This window comes from Spinacia oleracea, chromosome 3 (assembly GCF_020520425.1).
Source record: "Spinacia oleracea cultivar Varoflay chromosome 3, BTI_SOV_V1, whole genome shotgun sequence".
NCBI classification, from domain to species: domain Eukaryota; kingdom Viridiplantae; phylum Streptophyta; class Magnoliopsida; order Caryophyllales; family Amaranthaceae; genus Spinacia; species Spinacia oleracea.
The window spans coordinates 20,308,721-20,331,834 of NC_079489.1; the positions used below are offsets into that span (position 1 = coordinate 20,308,721).

General features: G+C 34.2%; 3 protein-coding genes across 4 annotated transcripts; 1 reads left to right on the forward strand and 2 right to left on the reverse strand.

Moving 5' to 3' along the window:
• The first annotated feature begins 415 nt into the window (after positions 1 to 415).
• Positions 416 to 8,785, forward strand: LOC110794945 (guanosine nucleotide diphosphate dissociation inhibitor 2). The gene is made up of 13 exons (XM_021999912.2): positions 416 to 682; positions 3,004 to 3,066; positions 3,157 to 3,240; positions 3,332 to 3,439; positions 3,549 to 3,721; positions 4,108 to 4,219; positions 4,318 to 4,398; positions 4,577 to 4,639; positions 4,736 to 4,837; positions 5,087 to 5,211; positions 7,138 to 7,348; positions 7,446 to 7,520; positions 8,409 to 8,785. Exons 1-13 carry the CDS (start codon positions 596 to 598, stop codon positions 8,457 to 8,459), a joined length of 1,335 nt encoding a protein of 444 aa, XP_021855604.1. The 5' UTR covers positions 416 to 595; the 3' UTR covers positions 8,460 to 8,785.
• Positions 8,786 to 9,075: 290 nt separating this feature from the next.
• LOC110794975 (MLO-like protein 1) lies at positions 9,076 to 14,565 on the reverse strand. The gene is made up of 14 exons (XM_021999949.2): positions 14,228 to 14,565; positions 13,782 to 13,839; positions 13,390 to 13,583; positions 12,117 to 12,233; positions 11,774 to 11,837; positions 11,454 to 11,542; positions 11,045 to 11,119; positions 10,581 to 10,669; positions 10,430 to 10,479; positions 10,297 to 10,337; positions 9,999 to 10,214; positions 9,825 to 9,892; positions 9,687 to 9,747; positions 9,076 to 9,567 (listed from the first exon to the last, which is right to left on the reverse strand). The coding sequence occupies exons 1-14, from the start codon at positions 14,351 to 14,353 to the stop codon at positions 9,319 to 9,321; spliced, it is 1,497 nt and encodes a 498-aa protein (XP_021855641.1). The 5' UTR covers positions 14,354 to 14,565; the 3' UTR covers positions 9,076 to 9,318.
• A 374-nt stretch (positions 14,566 to 14,939) lies between these two features.
• LOC110794974 (cell division cycle 20.2, cofactor of APC complex) lies at positions 14,940 to 17,715 on the reverse strand. 2 transcript variants are annotated; one of them, XM_056841229.1, is made up of 5 exons: positions 17,458 to 17,715; positions 17,082 to 17,284; positions 16,094 to 16,363; positions 15,433 to 16,014; positions 14,940 to 15,351 (listed from the first exon to the last, which is right to left on the reverse strand). In XM_056841229.1, the coding sequence occupies exons 2-5, from the start codon at positions 17,214 to 17,216 to the stop codon at positions 15,211 to 15,213; spliced, it is 1,128 nt and encodes a 375-aa protein (XP_056697207.1). In that variant the 5' UTR covers positions 17,217 to 17,284; positions 17,458 to 17,715; the 3' UTR covers positions 14,940 to 15,210. The 2 variants fall into 2 exon arrangements, with proteins under 2 accessions (XP_056697207.1, XP_021855640.1); XM_021999948.2 differs by having other exon boundaries at positions 17,082 to 17,354.
• Between the last annotated feature and the right edge of the window lie 5,399 nt (positions 17,716 to 23,114).

Genomic DNA, 23,114 nt, shown 5'->3' on the forward strand with positions numbered 1-23,114 from the left:
TCTTTTTTTTTAACCAGTTTAATTAACAAGCTACCTAAGGCCGGTTGTAGGCCGATTTGAGATACATCGCCAGAGTTGGAATTATTTTAAAATTAATAAAAAATTGAGACATTTTAAGGAAAATGTTTAGACTACATACGTCAATAATTCTTAAATAAAATTGTTTTATGGCACATGACCAACTATTCCCTCTACCTGCAAGTCTTAAAGTCGAATTTTAACATCAAAAACCAACTTCAAACTTTGCAAAATTTTCCTCTACCTTACCTAAGAGACTCTCTCAAGACATTACTCAAAACTCTAATCAAAACTTACAATAAACTAAGACGTATCTCTAAACCTCGAACATTAAGAGCATAATGTGCATCATACCTCTAAGCGGTGTAATAACGATACTTTTATCTTTCTCAATAACCAAACAAGGCATCTTCCCAATCTAATTACACTTCTCCATGTGTCGTGTTCCTTTTTCTTCTCATTTATATATTCATTGATGACTTGAGGTACCCTAAACTCTTATAATCTCTCTCCTCCCTCGTTCGCCCTTTCTCTGTTTTTTCTTCCTCGACTTTCAACCGATCTGACCTGAATCGCCATGGATGAAGAATACGATGTCATAGTTCTCGGTACTGGTCTCAAGGAATGCATTCTCAGTGGTCTACTCTCTGTTGATGGCCTCAAGGTTTCGATTTCCCCCTTTTCCCTCCCAATTTCGTTTTGATTTTCGTTGAAGTTGAATCGTCAATCGATAAATTGAGATTCATGCTGATTATCTGATGATTTAGATGTTTAATTGAAATGGATTTCTCTATAATTTTGTGTTTGATCGAGGGATCCTCTTGATTTGAATAGTTGTTGTTTTGATGCATTTGAATTTTGTTTATTTGATGGGATAATTTGTATAAGTACCGCAAGCTATTGTATTAGATGTTATCATTGTTGATTGAATGAAAAGTTGAAAGTATGTTGGATGATTTTTGGATTATGGACTTATTTGGCTGGGTTTTCAATTGTAGTTTTGCTTTAAGTGGGATAAAAATGTATTTTTGCTGATTATTGTTGTCATTAGCTAGAGAGTTTTACTGATCTTTGTGTGAGGAAGGGTGTTGGTCGCCCCAGAGCGTAAGCGATTCTTAGCTAGAAGATAGAAGAAAACAGTGTGTTGTATGGATTATTATTCCTTTATAGATATAGCTCAGCCTTTGTGCAAGGACATCAAGGTTTTTATTCTAGCGGGCAATAGGCAATATATCTTAGGTTACCCTCCCTGCCCCTCCTTTCGTTATTGCGGTGGAATTTGGATGGGAGGTAGGGATTAATAGGTAAATATGGTATTGATCTTGAAATCATGGTATTTGTGTATGGATGAAGAGATCTTTCCTCTTCAAATGTGCACGAACCTCTTGACCTCTCTTGTATTTTGTTAGTCTTTTGAAGGCTGCCTTTGCGACCAGAACGGTAGAACCTAGATACAGAGTGCATTTCAAAGCAAAGTATACACATTGTCCAGTTTTCTGATATCCGTGCTTATTTTCTTTTCTTCTGTTGTATCCTAGTTTGACTTAACTTTCTGAATGTCTAAGACTTGATTTTGGCTGATTCTTCACTCAAATCAAGGTTCTCACAGTTCCATGTCTGAATTGGGAGTTAATGGTACATTTCAGTAGCTCTGCGATCTACTATTATCGTTTTTGATTAGTCTCTACTTACCAAGGGCCTAAAGGCGCAACCTGATATAAAAAACGTAAGAGTGAGTAATTGTGAGTATGGGCGACTTCCATGACCAATGCGTGGACAGTTGTAGGAAATGGAATAATTCTGGCACAAATCCGTGTTAACTGTAAAAGATATAATACTATCTTCCGTTTCTGATTTTTTTCCTTTAAAAATGCTGTCACTGCTAGTAGAATTATTTGATGCTTTTCTGTACAAGTGGGCAGATTGCGAAGTATGTAGGCGCTCCTAAAAAATGTAGGTTTATCACTGTTTTAAAAAGAACAAGCCAGGATAGGGGTGTTTCTTTATATAAATGTGAAGATAGATACTGCAAGTGAAGTTTCTACATTTAGCTTTTCTCCACCGAAATAAACCACGCTAAGGGCTCGCCTGGAATGGGTGTAATGGCAGGTGAAAAAGTAATGAAGTAATAATTCTGACTTTTTTTTGGTTTGGATTTAGGTAATTAAATAATGGGGTAACTTATTCCCCCATTTTGGGGTTAATTGTTACCCACCTCCCCCTAGGGTAATTATTCCCCCTGTAAAACTAAAAACTATCTCCTCTATCAAACTCTCCACCTTCTCTCTCCTCTGGTTCTCATTTTCTTTCACCACCATACCATACATCTCCGCGACTCCGTTCAACGGCAGCAGTTGGCCGGCACCAAAGCCCTCCGTTAGACAACCATTTCCTTAGACGGAGTTGAAAAGCCCCATCAATTCAGGCCAAGAGCAGTGGCTCCTCGTCGGGAACTTTTCAAAAACCCTAGAACTCAAATTGGAGCCATCAATTGAGGGATTCTTGATCGAGATTTTAGGACTTTTGAACTTTTTCGTGAGGCGGTGCTCCTGGTGGTGTCAATTTTAACACCGCCATGGTAGATGTAGTCGATGGCGGCGAGGTTGTGTTCTTACTAGAGTTGATGTTGATGCTGATGTCGAGGTTAATGAAGAGAGGGAGGAGTTTGCTCTCTACCCCAAGAGTGTTTCCAAACCTTAGACGAAGAACTATTGCTCCCTAAATTAACACCCTAGTAGAATCTAACCCATTAAAGTTTACCCCCTTAATGATTTATGGGATTCCAGGCATGCCCTAAGGAAAAATATTTTCATTTTCTTCATTGCTTAGTATTGGTGAATGATTAGCTAAGTGGATTAACAAAAGTTGAACTTCTATGTAATCAGCTGGATTGTTCTTGCCATATGGTCATGTGCTTTTATTCTTTTTTTATTTATATTTATTCTTCTTATGTTGGATTTTGATAAGCTATGTTTCATGATTTAGGTCCTACACATGGACAGGAATGACTATTACGGAGGAGAATCAACTTCGCTTAATCTCATTCAGGTAGGTATTATATTGTTCTGTACAGGTTTGGGCTATATGTATTTAAATAGTATTATATACTAAATGTTGACCATTTTCGTGTAATTGTAGCTTTGGAAGAAGTTTAGAGGAAATGACCAGCCTCCAGCAGATTTAGGTCCCAGCAGAGATTATAATGTGGATATGACGCCAAAGGTCTATATTGCTTACAGTATTTTCCTCTATACATCTACTTGTGCTAGTTTATATCGTTCTCTTAACTTCATTTTTCTTTTTCAACCCTCAGTTCATAATGGCAAATGGTGCCCTCGTCCGGGTTCTCATACACACAGATGTCACAAAATATCTCTACTTCAAAGCGGTTGATGGTAGTTTCGTGTTTAACAAGGGAAAGGTATGACTTATCAATGAAATGCAGCAGCTGTTTTAGATTGGTCTTAGGTCCTGACACGATTACAAGAATGATTTTGATTTTGTCATTGTATGACTAAACCATGTATTAGGTTCACAAAGTGCCTGCTACTGACATGGAGGCCCTGAAATCTCCACTGATGGGATTGTTTGAGAAGCGACGTGCTCGTAAATTTTTTATTTTTGTGCAAGATTATGTGGAGAACGATCCAAGTACTCATGGTGGTCTGGACTTGACCAGAGTAACAACAAGAGAGCTCATAGCGTATGCTCTCCAGCTCTACACTTAGAAATTATTTTCATTTTCTTTCAAGTCAATGCACACCCTCTCTATATTCATGCTAGTCTGAAGAGCATTGCTGTATGTATTTTATTGAGTCAAGCACTACTCAAGCTTCAGTTTTCTTCCTAGTCATGAAGAACGTAATATTTTTCTCCCTTCTCCCTCCTTTCTCTACCTGTACTTCTGCATTTATTTTCTGCCTTTCTTCTCATCTCTCCTTGTGCATGAACTTGCTAATTTCGTTGTTTGTGCGCCTCACCAGTTTTTGCATCGATGTGATCAATGCTTACACACTACACTTCTTTTGTTAAGAATTATAATTATCGTTAATGTGCTTTAGCATCATATTGAGTCAACTATTTTGGCAGGAAATATGGACTTGATGACAACACCATGGATTTCATTGGTCATGCATTGGCCCTTCATAGGGATGACTGTTTTATGAACGAACCTGCAGTAGATACTGTGAAGAGAATGAAGGTGATAAAGCTTGCTTGCCCATATCCTACTTAATTCTCATTTGTATCATTAATTGTGCTCATATGAGTTTTGTTTTGTTTTCATCTCTTTGGCTTCAGCTATATGCCGAATCTCTGGCACGCTTCCAAGGAGGATCACCATATATCTATCCCTTGTATGGGTTAGGAGAACTACCTCAGGTCAATTGAATTTCTTTTCTTTTTTAAAACCTCTCTCTCTCTCTCTCTCTCTCTCTCTCGCACTCTCGCTCTCTTTCTAATTGTGTTTTCTTAAACTATTCAAACACTTGTGATATGTTGAGACTCTCCAGCTTGAGGGGTTTTGTATTAGTCTTAATAATATGCTTCTTTCCGTCAGGCGTTTGCACGTCTGAGTGCTGTTTATGGTGGGACATACATGTTGAATAAGCCAGAATGCAAGGTAGTTCTGCTTCTTTTATGAATGTTATGTATGTCATATAATTGCTGCATATTATTCTCTCTATTTGGCACATCACTGATTTGCATTAACGTTTAGGTTGAATTTGATGCTGAGGGAAAAGTTATTGGTGTCACATCCGAGGGAGAAACTGCCAAATGCAAAAAAGTTGTCTGTGATCCCTCATATCTTCCTAACAAGGTAATCGTTGTGGATCATTAATTAAACTTTGAAGCCTATAAAACAGTTGGTATTCTACTTTTCTGTAAAATTAAAATGTTTTCTTCCAATCTTCCATATTGTTTTCCAGTTACACAAAAAAACTTTATAAACCGAAAAGCCTGCATTTTAATGGATGAGAAATTTTACAGATGGATTACTAAATTTGCACTAAGAAGTGCTGTTTATTAGCCATTGATAGTTTTTCTTTCCTTTCTATTTTTGTTACAGACAAGGAAGGTCGGAAAGGTTGCGAGGGCTATTGCTATTATGAGCCATCCGATCCCTAACACTAATGATTCACACTCAGTGCAAATTATTCTGCCCCAGAAGCAATTAGGACGTAGATCTGACATGTAAGTTTCATATCTTGACAAAAGGAGGTCTGATATCCAGACGCTTATTTGAAAGTGCTCCTCACTGTGTGAAAGATAAAATAAGGGAAAATGAATTAAAATAGTATTCTGCACTGAGAATTGAGATGTCAAATAACAATATGATGAGTATGAAAAAAGGTTCTACATGTTTTAATGTATAGGATTAAATATATTTTTCTATAAAACATTTTTGGGGTATATCAACCTCATTAATAGGGGGACAATAGAAGTTAGTGGTAATTGCAAACAAGTATACTTCAAAGTCTTGCATTCATTAATGAAGAAATCTGTTCCTTGCGTAAATCACTGATATAAGTGTTTAACACAACAAGCTGCTATAATAACTTAATTCAGCACTACTACTCCCCTTTAGCAATTGAACATATTTTAAAAAATTGCTTCTGCAACCTACACGCACGATTAAAATCCTACCATTTTATTTACTATTTACCAGAATGTTCTTTTATTGCTTATGGGGTCCCTCATCTACTATGTGTACTTTCAATGTTTGTGTAGTTAACTACTTGGAGAGAAAGATCACTCGTGACACAATTTGTACGAGCTAATAAAATGTGCAATTTATTTAATTGAAGTCCACTTGGTTTGACTGCTATATGGGCAGACTTTGTAGTTGATGCCTTCTGGTTCGTCTATATGGATTCATGCTACGAATCTACAGTGATTGATTGACGTGATTCACCAAATGAATCAGAGTTATCTTACTATACTAATCTCAACAAATTAAACTCATACTTGATAATAAACTCACCAATCGAGAAAGTAAAGAGGGAAAAAGAAATTGTTGGGTTTTACTGAAATGAAATTAATAGTACCCTGTCCAGTGTTTGCATGAATCTGAAACACGAGATTAGAGAAAGAGGTTAATGCAAATAGGGGACGGAAACATGAGTAGGGGTGAATGATAGAGAGATTATGAGAGCGGAGAGAATGAAACAGAACTTACTGACCACTGTTGTGAATAGGATAGACAGATAGGGAGTTGGAAATGTATGCGTGGAAAAAGGTTTTATTAGTTTGTTCATGCGACATGAATTTAAACCCACCGCTTCATTTAGACTTTAAAGTTGGAATTTGGTTGGTGCTCGTATACTATTTAGTAAATAGGATAGAACTTTACATAAATTATTTTCCGTTTGTCTTCATATAAAAGCTTTCAGATTTTTGTAAAAAATATGTAATTTTCCCCCCTGCCACTCTGGTCCCTATCAGATCTGTCCTTGTGTTGTAACGGAAATTGTATAGTGTTGGCCTCAGTTTGCGTGTAGGGCATATTGGAAGACCAGCACTTGGTTTTTCGATTTTTTTGTTATTTGCTTGTTAGGATATCGCAGCTAAGGGTTTGAATTTCCCCTGAATGTTGAATGCTGACGGTATGATATAAGGAAAGAACAATCAAATAAGTAGAGTGGAGCAAAAGTGTAGAAAGAAGTAATAAAAAGACGTGGCCATGTATCCCAGAATAGAAAAAGTGCAATGATATAAGGAAAGAACAATCAAATAAGTAGAGTGGAGCAAAAGTGTAGAAAGAAGTAATAAAAAGACGTGGCCATGTATCCCAGAATAGAAAAAGTGCAAGTCTAAAATCTTTTTGAAACAACCAAAATGGAAAATGTAACGTTCTTTGCAGAGCAGAGGGTGTATTGTGTAACCAACTCTGCTGGAGTCTTAGTGCACTCCTTTTCGTTTTGAAAATTTTCTCATCTGAAATGTTTTTCGCAAATAAATAGGTAGATAAAAGAGCGTTAATGTATTTGTTGCTATGTAGCACTTATAAGCGGAAGTGTGTAGGTTTAGAATATCTGCCACATTACTTCTTACTCTGGCCAAGGTTTTAACCTTTTTAACGTCAGGCTACTTGCTTCTGTGCTGTTGTCTATATTGTAGGTATGTCTTCTGCTGTTCTTACACTCACAACGTTGCCCCGAAGGGAAAATTCATTGCTTTTGTATCAACGGAGGCTGAAACCGATGATCCTCAAACTGAATTAAAGGCTGGAATCGATCTTCTAGGCCCAGTTGATGAGATGTTTTTTGATATTTATGATCGATATGAGCCTGTCAATGAACCTTCGTTGGACAATTGTTTTATATCAACGGTAGGCCCTTTCCCCTTTTCCTTTACTTTTCCCATGATGCTCATGCATATCTTTCTTGAAATATTAATGTATCAATGACTTGCTTCATTTGATACAGAGTTATGATGGTACTACACACTTTGAATCAACTGTCACCGATGTGCTCAACATGTATACGTTGATTACTGGAAAGGTAAAGACGTTGAAAATGTTTTGTATGACTTTGCTTCTCTCCCCCAACTGTCCTGTTATCCTGTGATGTTTGTATCTTTATGGTATGCCAGAATATATTGCATGTTTTCTGCATCAACACCCCAATTTCTTGGTTCATTTTTTGCCTTTTAAAGTTGTGGCATTAATTTAAGATTTCGCTTATGAAAGTGGTGGAACAAAATTACAAAACAATGGAGATGATTTGTCTTGTCTTTTCAAAGGACAAAGGTATTAGGGTCAAGGGTACCCGATTATACATCTTAATTAGATGCATTTTGTCAATCCATGCAATTATTTTGGGTTGAAAATTTGAATGCGGCTGGATAGACTTGAGTCATCTGGGATGCATTGTCTTTTCCCCTCACTTTCATTGTTTCACATGACAAATTTATACTACAAGAAGGAAAGTAAAGGCATGACTGCAGTACGCAATTTATTATACTTGTGACAATTACTAGTACTCCGTATTTTTTATTGGTTTTCAAATAATAAAATATCTGTAATGGAATTGGACAAATAGAGATATAAGTATTTAACTGGGGGAGTATTGTTAAAAGCCATGTGATTACTATGTGACTGGATCATTTACCCAGTACTTGTGAATTCATATCCTTAAGGGATTAATTATCAAATAAACTCTTGTAGGAAGTACGTATCTAGATATTAAACCTTTTCTGATTAGATATGTTTGGTGAATCATGATTCGATTTAAAACTCTAGAAATTTCTTAGTATAATTATTCCTTCCATTTCTTTTGTGCCTATGTCTGTAGATAAGAATGCATTTTGGAATCTGATATAATTATAAAAGTTGTAGCATTTGGCTTGGTTTGATTTATTACTGATATATTGACTAATTTAAACTGCAGGTTTTAGACCTGAATGTGGATCTGAATGCTGCCAGTGCAGCTGAAGAGTGAAACTCTGTTTAATTTATGGGAACCGATGTTTTGCTCCTCCCCCTCCCGTCCTGAAAGATGCCAATCTATATTCTGGAATCTGTGCCATGTAACTCGTGGGGATTTATCTTTATCTTTATCTTTTGGCTGCCCTGAAACTTGTAATAAGTTTGTTACTGTGTTATGAATTTGAATGCGCATGTAGAACTGCTACTTTTGCTGTTGGGCTGTTGGGCTGTTGGGCTGTTGGTGTTGGATGACTGAAATGTCGCCTGTTATTTTTTTATTTTTTCGTTCCTTGTAAAAGTATGCTTTCCTGGAAATTCAAGTTTAGAACATGACTTGCATATTTTGTTTGGTAAACTGCAGCTAATTATTCTATTAGCAGTTACTAGTACGTAGTACTTGGTAATTGTAGTGTGGTTAGAGTTGGTGGTCAAGAATCCTAAGACAGCAAATACCGCGCTGCTAGTGCTAGTGCTAGTGCTAGTGCTAGTGCCTAGTGCTTAGTGGTGGCTTTAAATTTGTTTTTGTTTTTCATGTCAGCTTGGTGGAAGTAGGTGGTCGGGGACTGGGGTGGCGGTCAATCAACGACGTGTTTTGATATTGCGGTTTTAAGCAACTATTTTTGCGGTAATTAAATGTAGTTTTTGTTGTAGTTGATAACATAATTACCCAATTCAGCAATTTTAAAAAAAAAGATAATTAAACAAGTAGATCCCCCTATTTCTATCTCACAGTTTCTGAAGGGAAAACAATAGTACACATGAACACATCCAAGATCAATCCAAAGTTACAAGGTTTGTCGACTACTAAACTCTACCTCGACTATTAAAACCAATTCTAGGTCCAATTAGAATTGATTGATGGGGTTAATTGGTTACATAATATGGTCGTTTTGTGGTTGTATCTCCTTTGCAACAGAATCGTGATCGTTATTGGTTGCAGTAGAGAGTCTAATAGCAGGCATAGACATAGTTCTTTTTGGAGATGTTTTTGTAGGTTTAGTTGTAGTTGTTGAACCAGCACCATGCAAAGATGTCCTTGTTTTCTTGGCTTTCTGTGCCCAATGTATTAGTCCTTCTTGTATGTAATCCTCAAATATTGCCTTGTTGAATGAACTTCCCATCTATACATGCATATATGTAATTTATAAATTTAAGTTAATTTGGGTTTGGAGGATTATATATATAGAATATCATCAAAATGAGAAATGAAGCTAGTTAGTTAGTTAGTTAGTTAAGTTACCTGGGTAACAATAGCATAGAGTGGTAATGTGCTATAACTGCACACAAATTGCACAAATGCCCTGCAAAAACGTACGTATGTTTAATACAGACATCTTCATATGTATTTTGATAGAATAAGCAAGAAATTGATGTTTACGCTATGACGAGTCGTGGTATTGTATATCCAATCGAACCCATAATGCACGAGTCGAAACCATATTGAACCTGTAAAATTAGAGATCAACTTTTACGTTCTTATTTAGCTTGTTATATACGTAGTACTAGTATATGTATATAGATGTCAATGAATAATAATTATAATGAAACTGACCCAAATCCAGAAGAAAAAGGCGACTTCAAAGGAGTTCTGAAAGAGGATGATATGAATCAAGAAAAGAAGAAGACGAGGTTTGTGAAACCAGAAGTGATCGTCTGATGGATGGATTTCCACATTCCCATCAATTACAGAATGCCTTCGACTTTGAGCCACCTGCTTTGCTAGTTGGATTATTATGTGCTCCAATTTTGTGCCCACGCAAACTAACAACTGCATTGTGCATTTTTAAATTAGTATGTGTGACTATTAATTTCTAACAAATTACAAAATTAATCCATCAACAATCACTTACTATTAACGGGACAAAAGCGATCCAGAAATAAACATGGTAACCTGCACGTAACAACCGACTTGTTAATTACTAATAAATATACGTGAATAATACGTACGGAGTAACTATAATAATGTTCGTAGCTTAAGCTTACCATTAACATTTAGAAACAAAAACACCACCACGAATAACCAAAGAAACCAGCTGCAAACAATTTCATTTTTACGTAAAAAAGATTGCTGGAAGGTATATAATAATTAATAATGTAAAGATAAATTAAGGGTGACAAAATTAAGTTAGATTACCTTATTCCAACAACTTTCTTAAAGTCAGCTTCAAAAGCACGAACCATGTACTTGTGAAAATTAAACTTGGGATTACCCTTGCAGTGTGTCTGTCAACATCCAAATATTACTTAACCATTAAATTACAACTCTGAAATTCAAGAAAACAGAATTTTACTTATTCAAAAATGAACTAATCTGGACTATGGAAAAAGGACCATATTGAGCAACATGCACCCAAAAGAACACAAGTTCATAGGTAAAAGAACATGAGATGTATTCTTTTATTATTTATTTTTATTATTTAAGCATCAAACACGAGTAAAAGATATAACTCATGTTGTTTTAACATAATTAAAACATGTTATTTTACACAACCAGCTAGTTGTGTTACTTCAGTGCATCATGCTCATTGTATACCCTTATCCGATCAATGAAGATAATTGGATGCTTAAGAGTCAATAGTGAGGAGGGAAGATAATTACCGTAATGAAGCCCAATCGCATAGTGATATAATCTGATTCTGTTACTGACCCATAATATTGTTTGAAAAATGCTTGCTGGAAAGGATGATCAATTGTACACAAGTTATAAGACAATATTTGCAAAATAACATTTAAAACACATCATCTTTTGGTGTAAACAAAAATAAAAATGCACATTACTAATCCGGAGTATTCTTTACACAAAACAAGTTAATATTGAAGAGGCGCTAAACGAAAGATCGATTATTATGTTTTTATGGTAGATATGTAAAATGTTAATAGTGCAATGCTTGTATTTGAATAAAAAAAAACTCGATTAAAATGTGGTATATTATTAAGAGTACACATATTATTTGGGGTACGTGTTTCTTACGACAATATATATATATACGGAATATTGAATACTTACCACCCAACCTAGCAAAGTATAATGGACTGCCCAAGAACGACCCTTGATAAAACCATGTTGCTCTACCACTGTGATGCTATCTTTTCTACCTGTATAAATTATTATACATTTGTTAAAAAATTCATTTTAACAATCAATAATAATTCCATAATAATAGATAGCATTCAAACATTCTTATGACTATTTTTCTTTTGTTAATTCATTGGAATGCAATTCATTTAATTAGAAGAAATACACATTATTGATGACATAGATTTTAAAGCGTAACCAAAATTAAGGAACATGATAACCAACAATTAAGAGGGGACGTAAGAATATACCATGTTCAGGATCAAGCTCCTTTTTGTGGATTAAATCCTCCCACGTTTGCCATTGACTCTTTATCTACAGTATCAAATTAAATTTCAAGAATCATTGAGTAATGATGCATGTTAAACATTTTTAATGCATGAATCACTGAGTTACAATAATTTTTTATACTCGTATATATGTTGCGAATGATCCATAAAGCAAACAAATTATAAACAGGGTGGGGGATTCAATGTTATAATCTATCGTACTCACACCGTCAGTATTAACCATTAGCTAGGGTAAGAGCTCAAATTATCGATTTACACAAGATTAATAATATAATTACCAATAATTAAGGAGGGAGGTATTGACCTTAAAGCCGCCAAAGAGAATAGTGAGGGCGCACATAATGACATGGACAATAGCTAATACAAAGATGAAGATGTGCAAATGGTGCAACGCTGTTACAGATAGCACCGGAACTTTCCCCTGCGCCAAAAATATATATGCTAAATAAACTTATTACTTTTACATAAAAAAATTATAAAAAAAAAAAGTTATTACTAAAGCTAAATTACAACCTAATATACTTACATTCATAGTTGCATTGTCAATTAATTGGTTATTAATTAGTTACCCATGCTGGCCATGCATGAATGTTTTGCCAATATTTTATTGTGCATTATTTTATGGTAAAGTTGGTGATGATGCATGGAAGGAATTGGATTCTGATTTTATGATTGATCTTCTTTTTTACAAATTAAAGGAAAAGATAATTTAATTTATGCTTTCTTTATTTTACCTTTACACATTATTCATCATGATCGAATTGAATTCATACATTAATAACCAAATCAATGCATTTCTTGCTAGTTAAGTCATCAATTTGGGGTCAAATATACAAGTGGTGACCCCTTTTCATTTACAAAGTACTCCGTAGTTGATAATGTAATGCATCTTCAATGGACCTTTGAAAGAATGGAAGAAAACGAAAAAAAATACCAAGTAACTTTTTTTAGGGTGCCATAAGGGCCGGGCAAATGATAAAACTTAAATCCAAGTCCCGAGTATCACCTCTAAAATTTGGTCGACTAGATGAACATACAAATTTCAAAAGATATGCCATACACAAGATGTGCAATAAATTTATTGTTCATCGGACTAATTTTCACCCTACTTTATAATATTTAATTATGTTTTTGTTAACTTTTATATTATACAAAAAGAGGATAAACATTTAAAAGTTAAATAGTTACCCTTTATACATTTTCAATGATTTTGAATGAATAGCTTTTATTAAAATGAAAAATTTATCACAAAAAAATAGATAATTTTTAAGTATTTCGAGTTAACTTTTATCCGATATAAAATATTTATTATACACTACTTTTAAATAAGAATTATGTATAAACTTAGATTTTGTTTTGCTCACCCGTTTCACTTATTTGAGAAAAAATAAGTAAGGGTTGATCATGTATAGTTTATATATCTGAAATAAGTTCGGATAAATTCATGTAAATTCATATGAGATAAAGTGAAAATCAAGTGAATAAAACACAAACGTTAGTTAATTACATATTTAATCAATTTTCATGAGAAAGTATAAACGTGGCTATTAATTTAGAACAGAAAATATATATGTTACCTTTTGTTGACAAAAAGTGGAGTCAGTAGCCTCAGAGAGAAGATGACGCCAAGTTACATGAGTAAGAGGGGCAATTTGTGGAACTTTCTTACAAGGAAGCCATTTATCGGCCAATTTTTGTGTAATGCACAATCTTCCTATTCTTCCTTGGAAAACCGTCAGTAACAAAGATATGAACCCCACCAACATCAACTCTACATAATATTCATATTTTTGTTATTAGTATCGATTGATGTGGAACCATTTTATCAATATAAATGGGAAGGGGGATTCGAACTCATGTTAGTCGATTATATCATTGAATTGCTATTATTCAAATCAAGGGTAAAGTTCAACTAATATTGCATTAAAATTTTACATTATTTTGCTGTGATAGAGTGTTACACTATTACCTTCTTTGATTTTTTGGAGAGCTTGATACAAGGGTTTCTTGTTCGTCTTCTTCAAGTACTAAAATAAAGAAACAAAATCCAACAAGAAATCATAAATACGTAGTACTAGCCATTTCAAAAATAAATATGACAAATTTGTAAAAAGAGAGAAATATACCGACTTCTTGTAAACAAAATTATGTATTGTTAGAGACGGGTTTTAAGACGGATACTATAAGCATCTCAAACTTGAGATAAATTACTAAAATGTTGTCTCTACGTAATAATTGAGATGGAAGTGTATATGAAGTTCTATCTCAAATTTGCAACGGATTTGCCAAAATTCCGTCACAAACATTTTGAGATGCCCTCTATCTGAACGCCCTATTTTCATCTCTAATCATAATTGTAAGACAGATTTTGACTAATTATTTACGAAATTTCTCATCTCTAGAAAATGTATGTACCTTGCCAGTGTAGTGAATAAGCCTTTCGGCGGCTAAAGAAACGAGGACGAAAACCAAGCATACTATGGCCACCACCCATGTTGGTGTCGACTCTAAGTTTGCTTCTGCTCCTTCACTCCCGGCCATCTGTCTTATCTTCTCTGTTTAGAAATCACAAACAAATGCTCAAGGATTTAAGTAATCAAGTAAAGCAATGTTTCATTTATATATATAATGTACGTATAATTATGACATTATGAATCATATCATAGTATACAAAAAGCTTGTAATATGAACGAGTCTTTTGACTTTAGCTTTTTGCAAAGAACACATTTGGTGTGTTATTTATATTATTCAAGAATATGGCATATCTTACTTATGGCCATATGGGTATTAAACAATATCATCTTGACATAGTATTGCTTTTATTTCAATCTTCTTAATTTGCTGTTAAAGTGTAATTTGATTCTCCAAGTTTTAAATTAAGAAATTTATCCAAAGTGATTCCTATTTTATTTTTAATTAAGCATAACTGTTTGTTAAAACATTGAGAAATTAAGAAAAATCTTTGAAAATGCTAAGAAATTTGGCCAATGAAGTGAGCCTTACACAATGACAGTTATTTTTTGGAAAGTTATGTTTTGGCAATGAATGACCGTGTATTTATGCAACATGAAGTGGAAGCTGCAATGCTTAATTAGCGCGAATTCGGCCAATTATATAAGAATACATATCTGTAGCAACAAAATTTATGATTAGAACAGAAAGAATTATATTTACAAGACACTAGTGGAGTGTCACCCATGAACAAAATAAAGGCTATAGACAATTAGCATTAATTCCCTCATGTTAGAATAGAATATATAACTCTCACTATCCAAAAATTAACTTGGATGAATCTGTACAACCTCATATAAACACCTTGTTTTCTTCTAAAAAAACAATTTGCCAGTTGCCATGGAAGACTGTCGGTTTCTTTCCTCCCAAGCACAATATCAGACATATCAACGAATGCGACTCACATGAGCAAATGGCTCAGGAGCACTAGTTTCTTTTGAAGATTTCACTTCATCTGGACTTCCAAACACATTCCAAATCCGCAAGGTCTCATCCCCTACAGAAGCTACTGAGTGGCCGTCAGGACTCTGTAACATAGATTACAAAAATATCAGTAAAATACAAAAAAGTTAAGGTAAATTGTCAACAAATCATGATAAATTAATTACCTGAGACATGAAAAGTACTCTAGAGGTATGCCCAGTAAGCTCTGCCATCTGCACCATAGATGGATATTTCCACAAAGTCAATTTGTTATCAGGAAGCCCATGCGAGCTCAGAAGCTCACGGTCATTATTGTTCCACAACAAAGCAGAAACCTGGGATCCAGTATCAATTGAGTTCAAACATGCACCAGTATTAATGTTCCAGAATTTTATGCATCCATCAGCCATGCCTCCACCAGAAGCCAGCATATTACTCTGATAAGGACACCAAGCAAGAGCTTTAACTGCAGCTGTGTGGTCCTGAATCCTGTGCAGCCACTGAGAAGCTGAATTTAAACCTGCCATTGATCGATCCCAGATGTGTACAAGATTGTCATTGCCTCCACTGACAAGATATCGACCTGAAGGTGACCATTTTAACCCACAAACCTCATTCCGGTGTCCTCTGTAGGTTTCAATTATATGATTCCTAACCCTTAAATCATTGTTAATGATTTTGCTGTCTGCTGATCCAGTTGTGAGGATGTTATTGTTCCAAGTCAGTGTACCAACGCGAGCTTGGTGGCCATCACTTAAAGTTCTCAGCTGCAAGAACCAAAAAAAGTCAGAAATTGAAAAACCCAGACATAAAAACCTAGAATATATAGTTGTGCTAGTTATTCACCTTTTTGTTAGTTATAGAATCCCAGACCTGAACTTCTGAGTTGTTCAAGCCAATGGCAATATTACGACCATCAGGCGCCCAGCTCACACTCGTTACTGGGCCTTTATCATCAGATACGGTTTCAAGCTCCCACGAAGTATGACTGGATGCATCCCAAAGGTATACTGTGTTTTCAAGAGCAATAGCAATAACATTGCTCTTACCCCAATCCAGCAAATTCAAGTAGTAGTCATCTACCAGACCAGGGCAATCCAACATACGTTCTGCAATCTGTTTACAACACCAATGTCAAATTTCGGAGTTTATAACCAAGCAACAACCAAAAAGGCCAAGGACATACTAACAAACTAAGCAATTCAAGAGATAGCATATCCAAAAAATATCAAAATGGTACTTCATACATATCATTTGACAATTGACATACGATCACATACTCCAAAAATAAGCTATAAAACTCACCAAAGCTTTCAATATAATGCCTCATTATTTTGAAAAAAAGCACTCATAGTAATCCGTAATTCATAATGTTTTTCCTCGTTTACTGTTCTTAGGAAAAATGTTGCCAACATGCGCGCTTTTTCTACACTAAATATAAGTAAATAAGTATTCAACTTATAATCTTACATAGAGGATCACAACCATAATCATAAATAACATTTTAATCATGCAAGAAAGATAAAAAGAACACTAAGGTCTGATACAAAACAATTCGATAAAAGATTCAAAACAAGTCCATCATTAGTCCCTAAACCCTAGAAATAATTGTCCGTGTTAATACAAAACAATTCGATAGATTCAAAACAAGTCCATTATAAGTCCCTAAACCCTAGACATAATTGTCCGTGTTAATACAAAACAATTCGATAACAGATTCAAAACAAGTCCATTATTAGTCCCTAAACCCTAGACATAATTATCCGTGTTAATACCAAAATTAGATGCATAATTGGATAAACCCAATCAAAATTAGTGAGAAAAGTGAACAAACCTGAGGAACCCGACGATGTCTTCGTTTACCAACAGAAGCACCCTCCAATTGGGGGGTGGAAATAGGAAGTGGGGCAGGTGGCTTGTTACTGAATGCAAGAATTCTTGATCTGTTCATCCCAAAAACCTCCTTCATCCGCTGCCGATACGCCTCCTTTGACGGCGATGTAACAGAACTATCCTTCTCTTTATCCTTCCATCCTTCTGTCAGCATGTAATGCGCATAATCAAAATCGATAGCTGATCTATTCGGAATAAATCTATCCAAATCCAACTGTTTTTCATTCAAATCATCACAAAAACACAAAATTTCAGTAAAATTAACCTAATTTTAACAATAAATCGTATTTAAAAACAAAAAGAAGATGAATTCTTACGTTTTCTTTGGTTCGATTGTGAATCAGATTGTAACGAATGTGACTTGACATCAGACTCTTCCCTGATCCAGGGCAGGAGGGAGAAAAGGATGACATGATTTTCAAGTAAAAGATATTTGTGATAAACTTAGCGGTATTCCAACTACTGGTTGCCGCCAATTACTGGTTATGTTGCCGTTGGAGAATTTTGAATTTTTGAGAGAAGGGAAGGAGATAGAATAGAAAAGAAAAGGAAAGATTAATTTGGGAGGATTAATGAATAATGAGGTTATTTTATTGACGGGAGAAGGTCGATATTAACCGACTTATAATAAGCCTAAAAATTAATAATAAAAACAAGGTTGATGTTAACCGACTTGAAGAAAAGGGTATTTTACTATTTTAGGTCACGGTGAGTAATTGTTAAAAATTTAAGTGTTACAAACTAAAGGGTAAAAAAATTGGAGTGTTTTGTGAAAACATGGTAAAAATGTAAAATTTATAACTACTTTGATGTATAAATGCATAAAATTCGGGGGTTTTTATTCGACTTCCTCAATCGCTAAAACGCCCGCGTATTTATCATAAAATGACGATTTTACTCTTTTAAAGAAAATTACCCCCATCTCCCTTCACCCTTCCCCTTCACGTTTTTTAAACTTTTTTTTTGAATCGAAATTAATATATAAACAAATAAAAATTTTAAACTACCATTTTTAAACAAATACTTCTAACAATTTTATTTTTTTCAATTATATTAATTATTTTAATTATGAAATTCAGTAATTATTCAATTCTTTTTTTTGGCAACACTTTTTAAAATATTCGAAATTAAAAACGAAATTATAAACTTTTTTATTTTTATTACATTCATTTTTACCTAGCAGGAAAAAAAATTTAATTTAAAAAAAAAATTAATTCATTTTTTTTTAAAACACAAGGGCCGCCCGGAATTGGCGGCCCGGACCATGGTTGGTCCCCCGAAATTGGCGGCACGGACCATGGTTGGTCCACCCGGAATTGGCGGCACGGACCATGGTTGGTCCATCCGGAATTGGCGGCCCGGACCAAGGTTGGTCCCGGAGTTGGCGACCCAAACCATGGTTGGTCCACCTATATCCATCACCCGCTTTTCACCCATCTAATTCGAATTCTCGTCTGCTTAGTTACAGCGGGTGACCGGATTATTTGATAATCCACTAAATATTTCGATCCCTATTTATTACCCTTTCTTCTTTAACAAATCAATCTTTTCAAATGAGAGATATTTAGAAGGCAAACTAGATTTACCCCGAGCGATGCACGAGTTTTTTTAATTTAAAAATCTTGTATATTTTACGTACTATAAAGTAGGATACGCAAATTTTGAAATAATGAAATGTGAAGCATTGGAGTGTAATGAAATTAAATTTAGAATGTGAAACAACTAAAATTAATTCTGAAATAAAATAAGCATCTAATTAAGGAGGAGAAATGAAAATGATAAATATAAATGATGACCTAACAAAAAAAATAAAAATAATAGGAGTACCAAAGAGATGACACGTGACATCACTTTATGCAAATATTGAATTTTAAAATATTAGTATAGGTAGGATTAGAGTCCTCAACAAGAGTAAAAGGAAAAAAAGTTCCTTAAAAGAAAACGAGTAAAAGGACTGAAATGTCCTTATAAAAATATCCATTTATCCATATGAACACAAGTCACTTGAGGCCGAGACTTCTAGCTAGCCACGAGTCCATGACAAATTGATAACATATGGACCTAATTTTCTATTTCCTCTTCCTCCCCCTCCACAAATTAGAAGGTGCACACATTTTTTTCGGGTTGAGAACATATTTTTACGGTTTAAAAGTACCTTTTTACAGTTTATAAGCATACTTTTTAGTTTAAAAGTCCATATATTATCTATTACTATATACTAAAAGAGACACCAGGAATAACACGTGTCACTTCATGGTGAAAAGATTTCCCGCCAAAAACTCTTTCCTAAAAAGACATATTTATCTTTTTTTATTTTCTCTCCTTTTGTATAAATGTTTATATATGGAAAAAAATATAGGATTATGGATTATGCCATTATTAAAATTTTGGTAATATTTTAGTCAAATTGTCATATCAATAATAGAGAATGTTCTTACTCAATATTTTGGCCAAAGTAGCATATTAAATATATCAAATATTTTAGTCAGATCATTATATTAAACATATAAAATATATAATACGTAGTAAGTTAAAATATGATAAAATGAGTACATTCGAGATTATTAATTACGCAATAGATTTAAGGGATAAATACTTCAATTAAAATTTTATAAAAAAGATAGTCAAATAATAATTTTCAAATATCCGTGCGTGCACGGGACCTAATCTAGTTTACTTTTAAAACGGAGTTAAGCTAATAAATGGGGTCTAACCTTTTGAACTTTTCACCGTTTAGGACCTATAGCTTTTTTTTCACCGTTTGGGACCTCATTCCCCTTTTCCGGCCAAATTTAACTAGAGTACATTAAAAGGTTAGGTCCTTGGGTTAAAAGGTTAAAGTAAATCAAAAGTTTGAGGACTAACCTTTTTGTTTTTTCACCTTTCAGGACCTGAACTTTCTTTTTTCACCTTTTGAGACCTCATTCAAGTTTTCATGTAATTCCAATTCAATTATTAAAGTTTCTAATCATTAACATATAATAAGTTCAAATTGAAATGATATGTAACTTAATTCATAAATTTAGCCCATATATAAATTGATTTGGGTATCAAATAATCTAATGAATAAAGAAGAAAATAATTATTTACAAGCTGATCGATCATATTTTATATATTCGGTTATGGTGTCCAATGACAATAGAAGAATTAAGCAATTTATATAGTAGAGTACGATATTCATACAATTATACTCAAAGGTTTACGGGGATGGTGGAACTAAAAATACACTACGGAATTTTCCGCTCCGGGACCCAAGTTGTTAGGAAGATCCGCCATTGATGGTATATCCTCACAATTATTTGTGGTTTGTTTGAAGAATATTAGTAATGTCCACACAAAAACGTAAAAATAATAAAAATAGGTTAATTTTAAACGAATTCTGATTTTGATCACAAGTTAATATATCATACTATTTCTTGATTGTTTTATGACAGTAAAGACAATTGGATTATTGATGCTCATATTTGATGAGGTACTTAAATGATTTATGCTTAACTCGATCAAAATTAATCAGCAATTTCCGAATTAAAATTGCTGACCTCAAATTTTCTATAAACATATTCAAATCAGTTGTTATTGGATTACGTAAATTAAGTTTCAACTATTAAAGGTCTTATGAATGAGTAAATATTATCTATGATGTTTGGAGAAGAGTACTATGTAGTTTTAATTGTATGATGGGGTTTGGGAAAGATGAATTATTATTATTATTATTATTATTGTTAAATATATTAATAACAATTATTACATAATAATTAATAAAAATAAAAATATTAATAACTATTATTATAATTATTAATTTGAGGGTTAATTTTTTTATATATAATAAATAACGTTGGTATACAAAATATGGATATGAGGTCCCAAAAGGTGAAAAAAAAATATTCGGGTCCTAAACGGTGAAAATATCAAAAAGTTGGATCCTAACCTTTGTCTTAATTTATTATTTGAGTGATAGTATGGTTAACGGTGAGTTAAACTATGGTTAACTGGCCGGAAAATGAACATGAGTCCCCAAAAGGTGAAAAAAAAAGGTTGAGGTCCTAAAGGGTGAAAAAACCAAAAGGTTAGACCCCAACTTTTATCTTAACTCTTTTAAAACGGATGTACCTTTTATGTGAAAATATGCTTTTAACGGTAAATATATGCTTTCAAACAATAAAAATGTATTTTTTAAAGGCGTAAAAATACAAAACCGACTCGGTTGTACGTAGGGTGTACCTTCTACCGATTGCTCCCCCTCCCTCTTTCTCTTCTGTAGATAAAAAAATCCCCAATTCAATTTAGGGTTTCCTTGTTTCTTCACCTCAATCACTCGCATTTTTTGCTTTTCATTCAATTAATTGATGATTTGTTATTTTGTATTGCGTCGCCATCGATTTGTTTGAAACTTGGGTTTGGTTCGTTGTTTATCTCCTCCACACGATCTTGGGTTGTTCTAAATTTCGGCGTTCACGGCGGCAGTAACGAGTGTTCCAACGATGGAGGAGGTGTTGCTACTTGGTAGGGGTTGAAAGGAGGAAGGACCGCTGAAAAGGACGGCTAGAAATACATCATTTTCTCCAAATGCAAGCTCGAGTTCTTAACTGGTATAGTGATTAGAGTTCCAGAGGATGCCTTGAAGGCATAGGTATGGGATTATATGGTAAAAAAGTTGTGCTACTCTCAGTACTTTCATTGCCTACAGTTATGCTTTATTCTTAATAAATCCATTTTTGAGATTCTGTTTCCTGATTATCAAGTGAAGTTATTCAAGGTCAGAAGACAATTTTACTTCATAACACAAAGATCATCCAATAATAGGATTACAGGAATACAGGTTTTGGGATACTTTGGTGATTGTGTCAAAACTGTTCTAAAATTTGTTTATGCTATATGGTGGTGTTTGCTAAATAGCGTTTTTGAATTATGCCTATAAAATACTTTAAATGGTAGTATGATGTTAATGTAATTACTATGAATTCTTTGACCGGCAACCAACAACCAACAACTTGATTCTAGCCTATTAGCTCAAAATGGTAGAGCATCGTGTGTTGACACACGAAGATGTAGGTTCAAGTCCTACATAGGCTACATACAAGCTATGAGATTTGGAAGTCTTAAGGAGTTGGGTAGTGTTTCTCAATGTGTCATAAAGAATATATGTTGTGTCCTCATCATCCCTAATTTTCTAACTCTTATAGTAGTTAATTTATCCAAAGACAGCACCCTCAACATTATTCATGTAACTACGCTAGCAGCGAGTTTGAGCAACATAGGCAGCTGCTGCTGCTGGTAAACTATTCTCAGAAAATGAAATAATAACATTGTTGTTACCTTGTTTTCTGAAATATTGTCAAAGATATTGTTCTACTAGTGTCATATGCAGAAAGAATCAAACTTGAACCCAATCTGAAAAATCAACAGGAGGTTAGGAGAATCTTCTTAAGATCAGAAAAATAAATACAAGAAAGAGTTCAGAAACTTTATAAAGCTACCAAACCCAGCCCAAGGGTTGCTCCACCCAGGTGGTCTAGATCAGGTCTGTTACTCTTACTAAGTTGCTCCCTAGAAAACTAAATCAAGCAACAGCTTACTATAAGAGTCATATTATCTTGCTGAAATTTGTTAATAGAGGTGACAAGTTTTAGACTTGTCCCGAATCCTGATTCATACAAGTCTACTTTTAAACAATGGTCACAACAGGTTTAATATCTTCTTCATAACCTGATCAGGAGAAGTGTGTATAAAAATACCATCTTCACAACAACAGATGAGTGCCAACAGTGGAGAATGCCATTCATTTATTGAATCTTGACATATATGCCACCTTGCAATCGGATTGCTCGGCAGTCAGAAAATCATTCAAGAGATAACAGACAGCCTGTGAGGCTGTGATATGCTTATAAAACTGAACCCAGAACAGAGGGTGTGTGGCTGTGATATGCGAGTATGAAACTATGCTTTTGGAATTTGGAAAGGTAGTATATGAGTC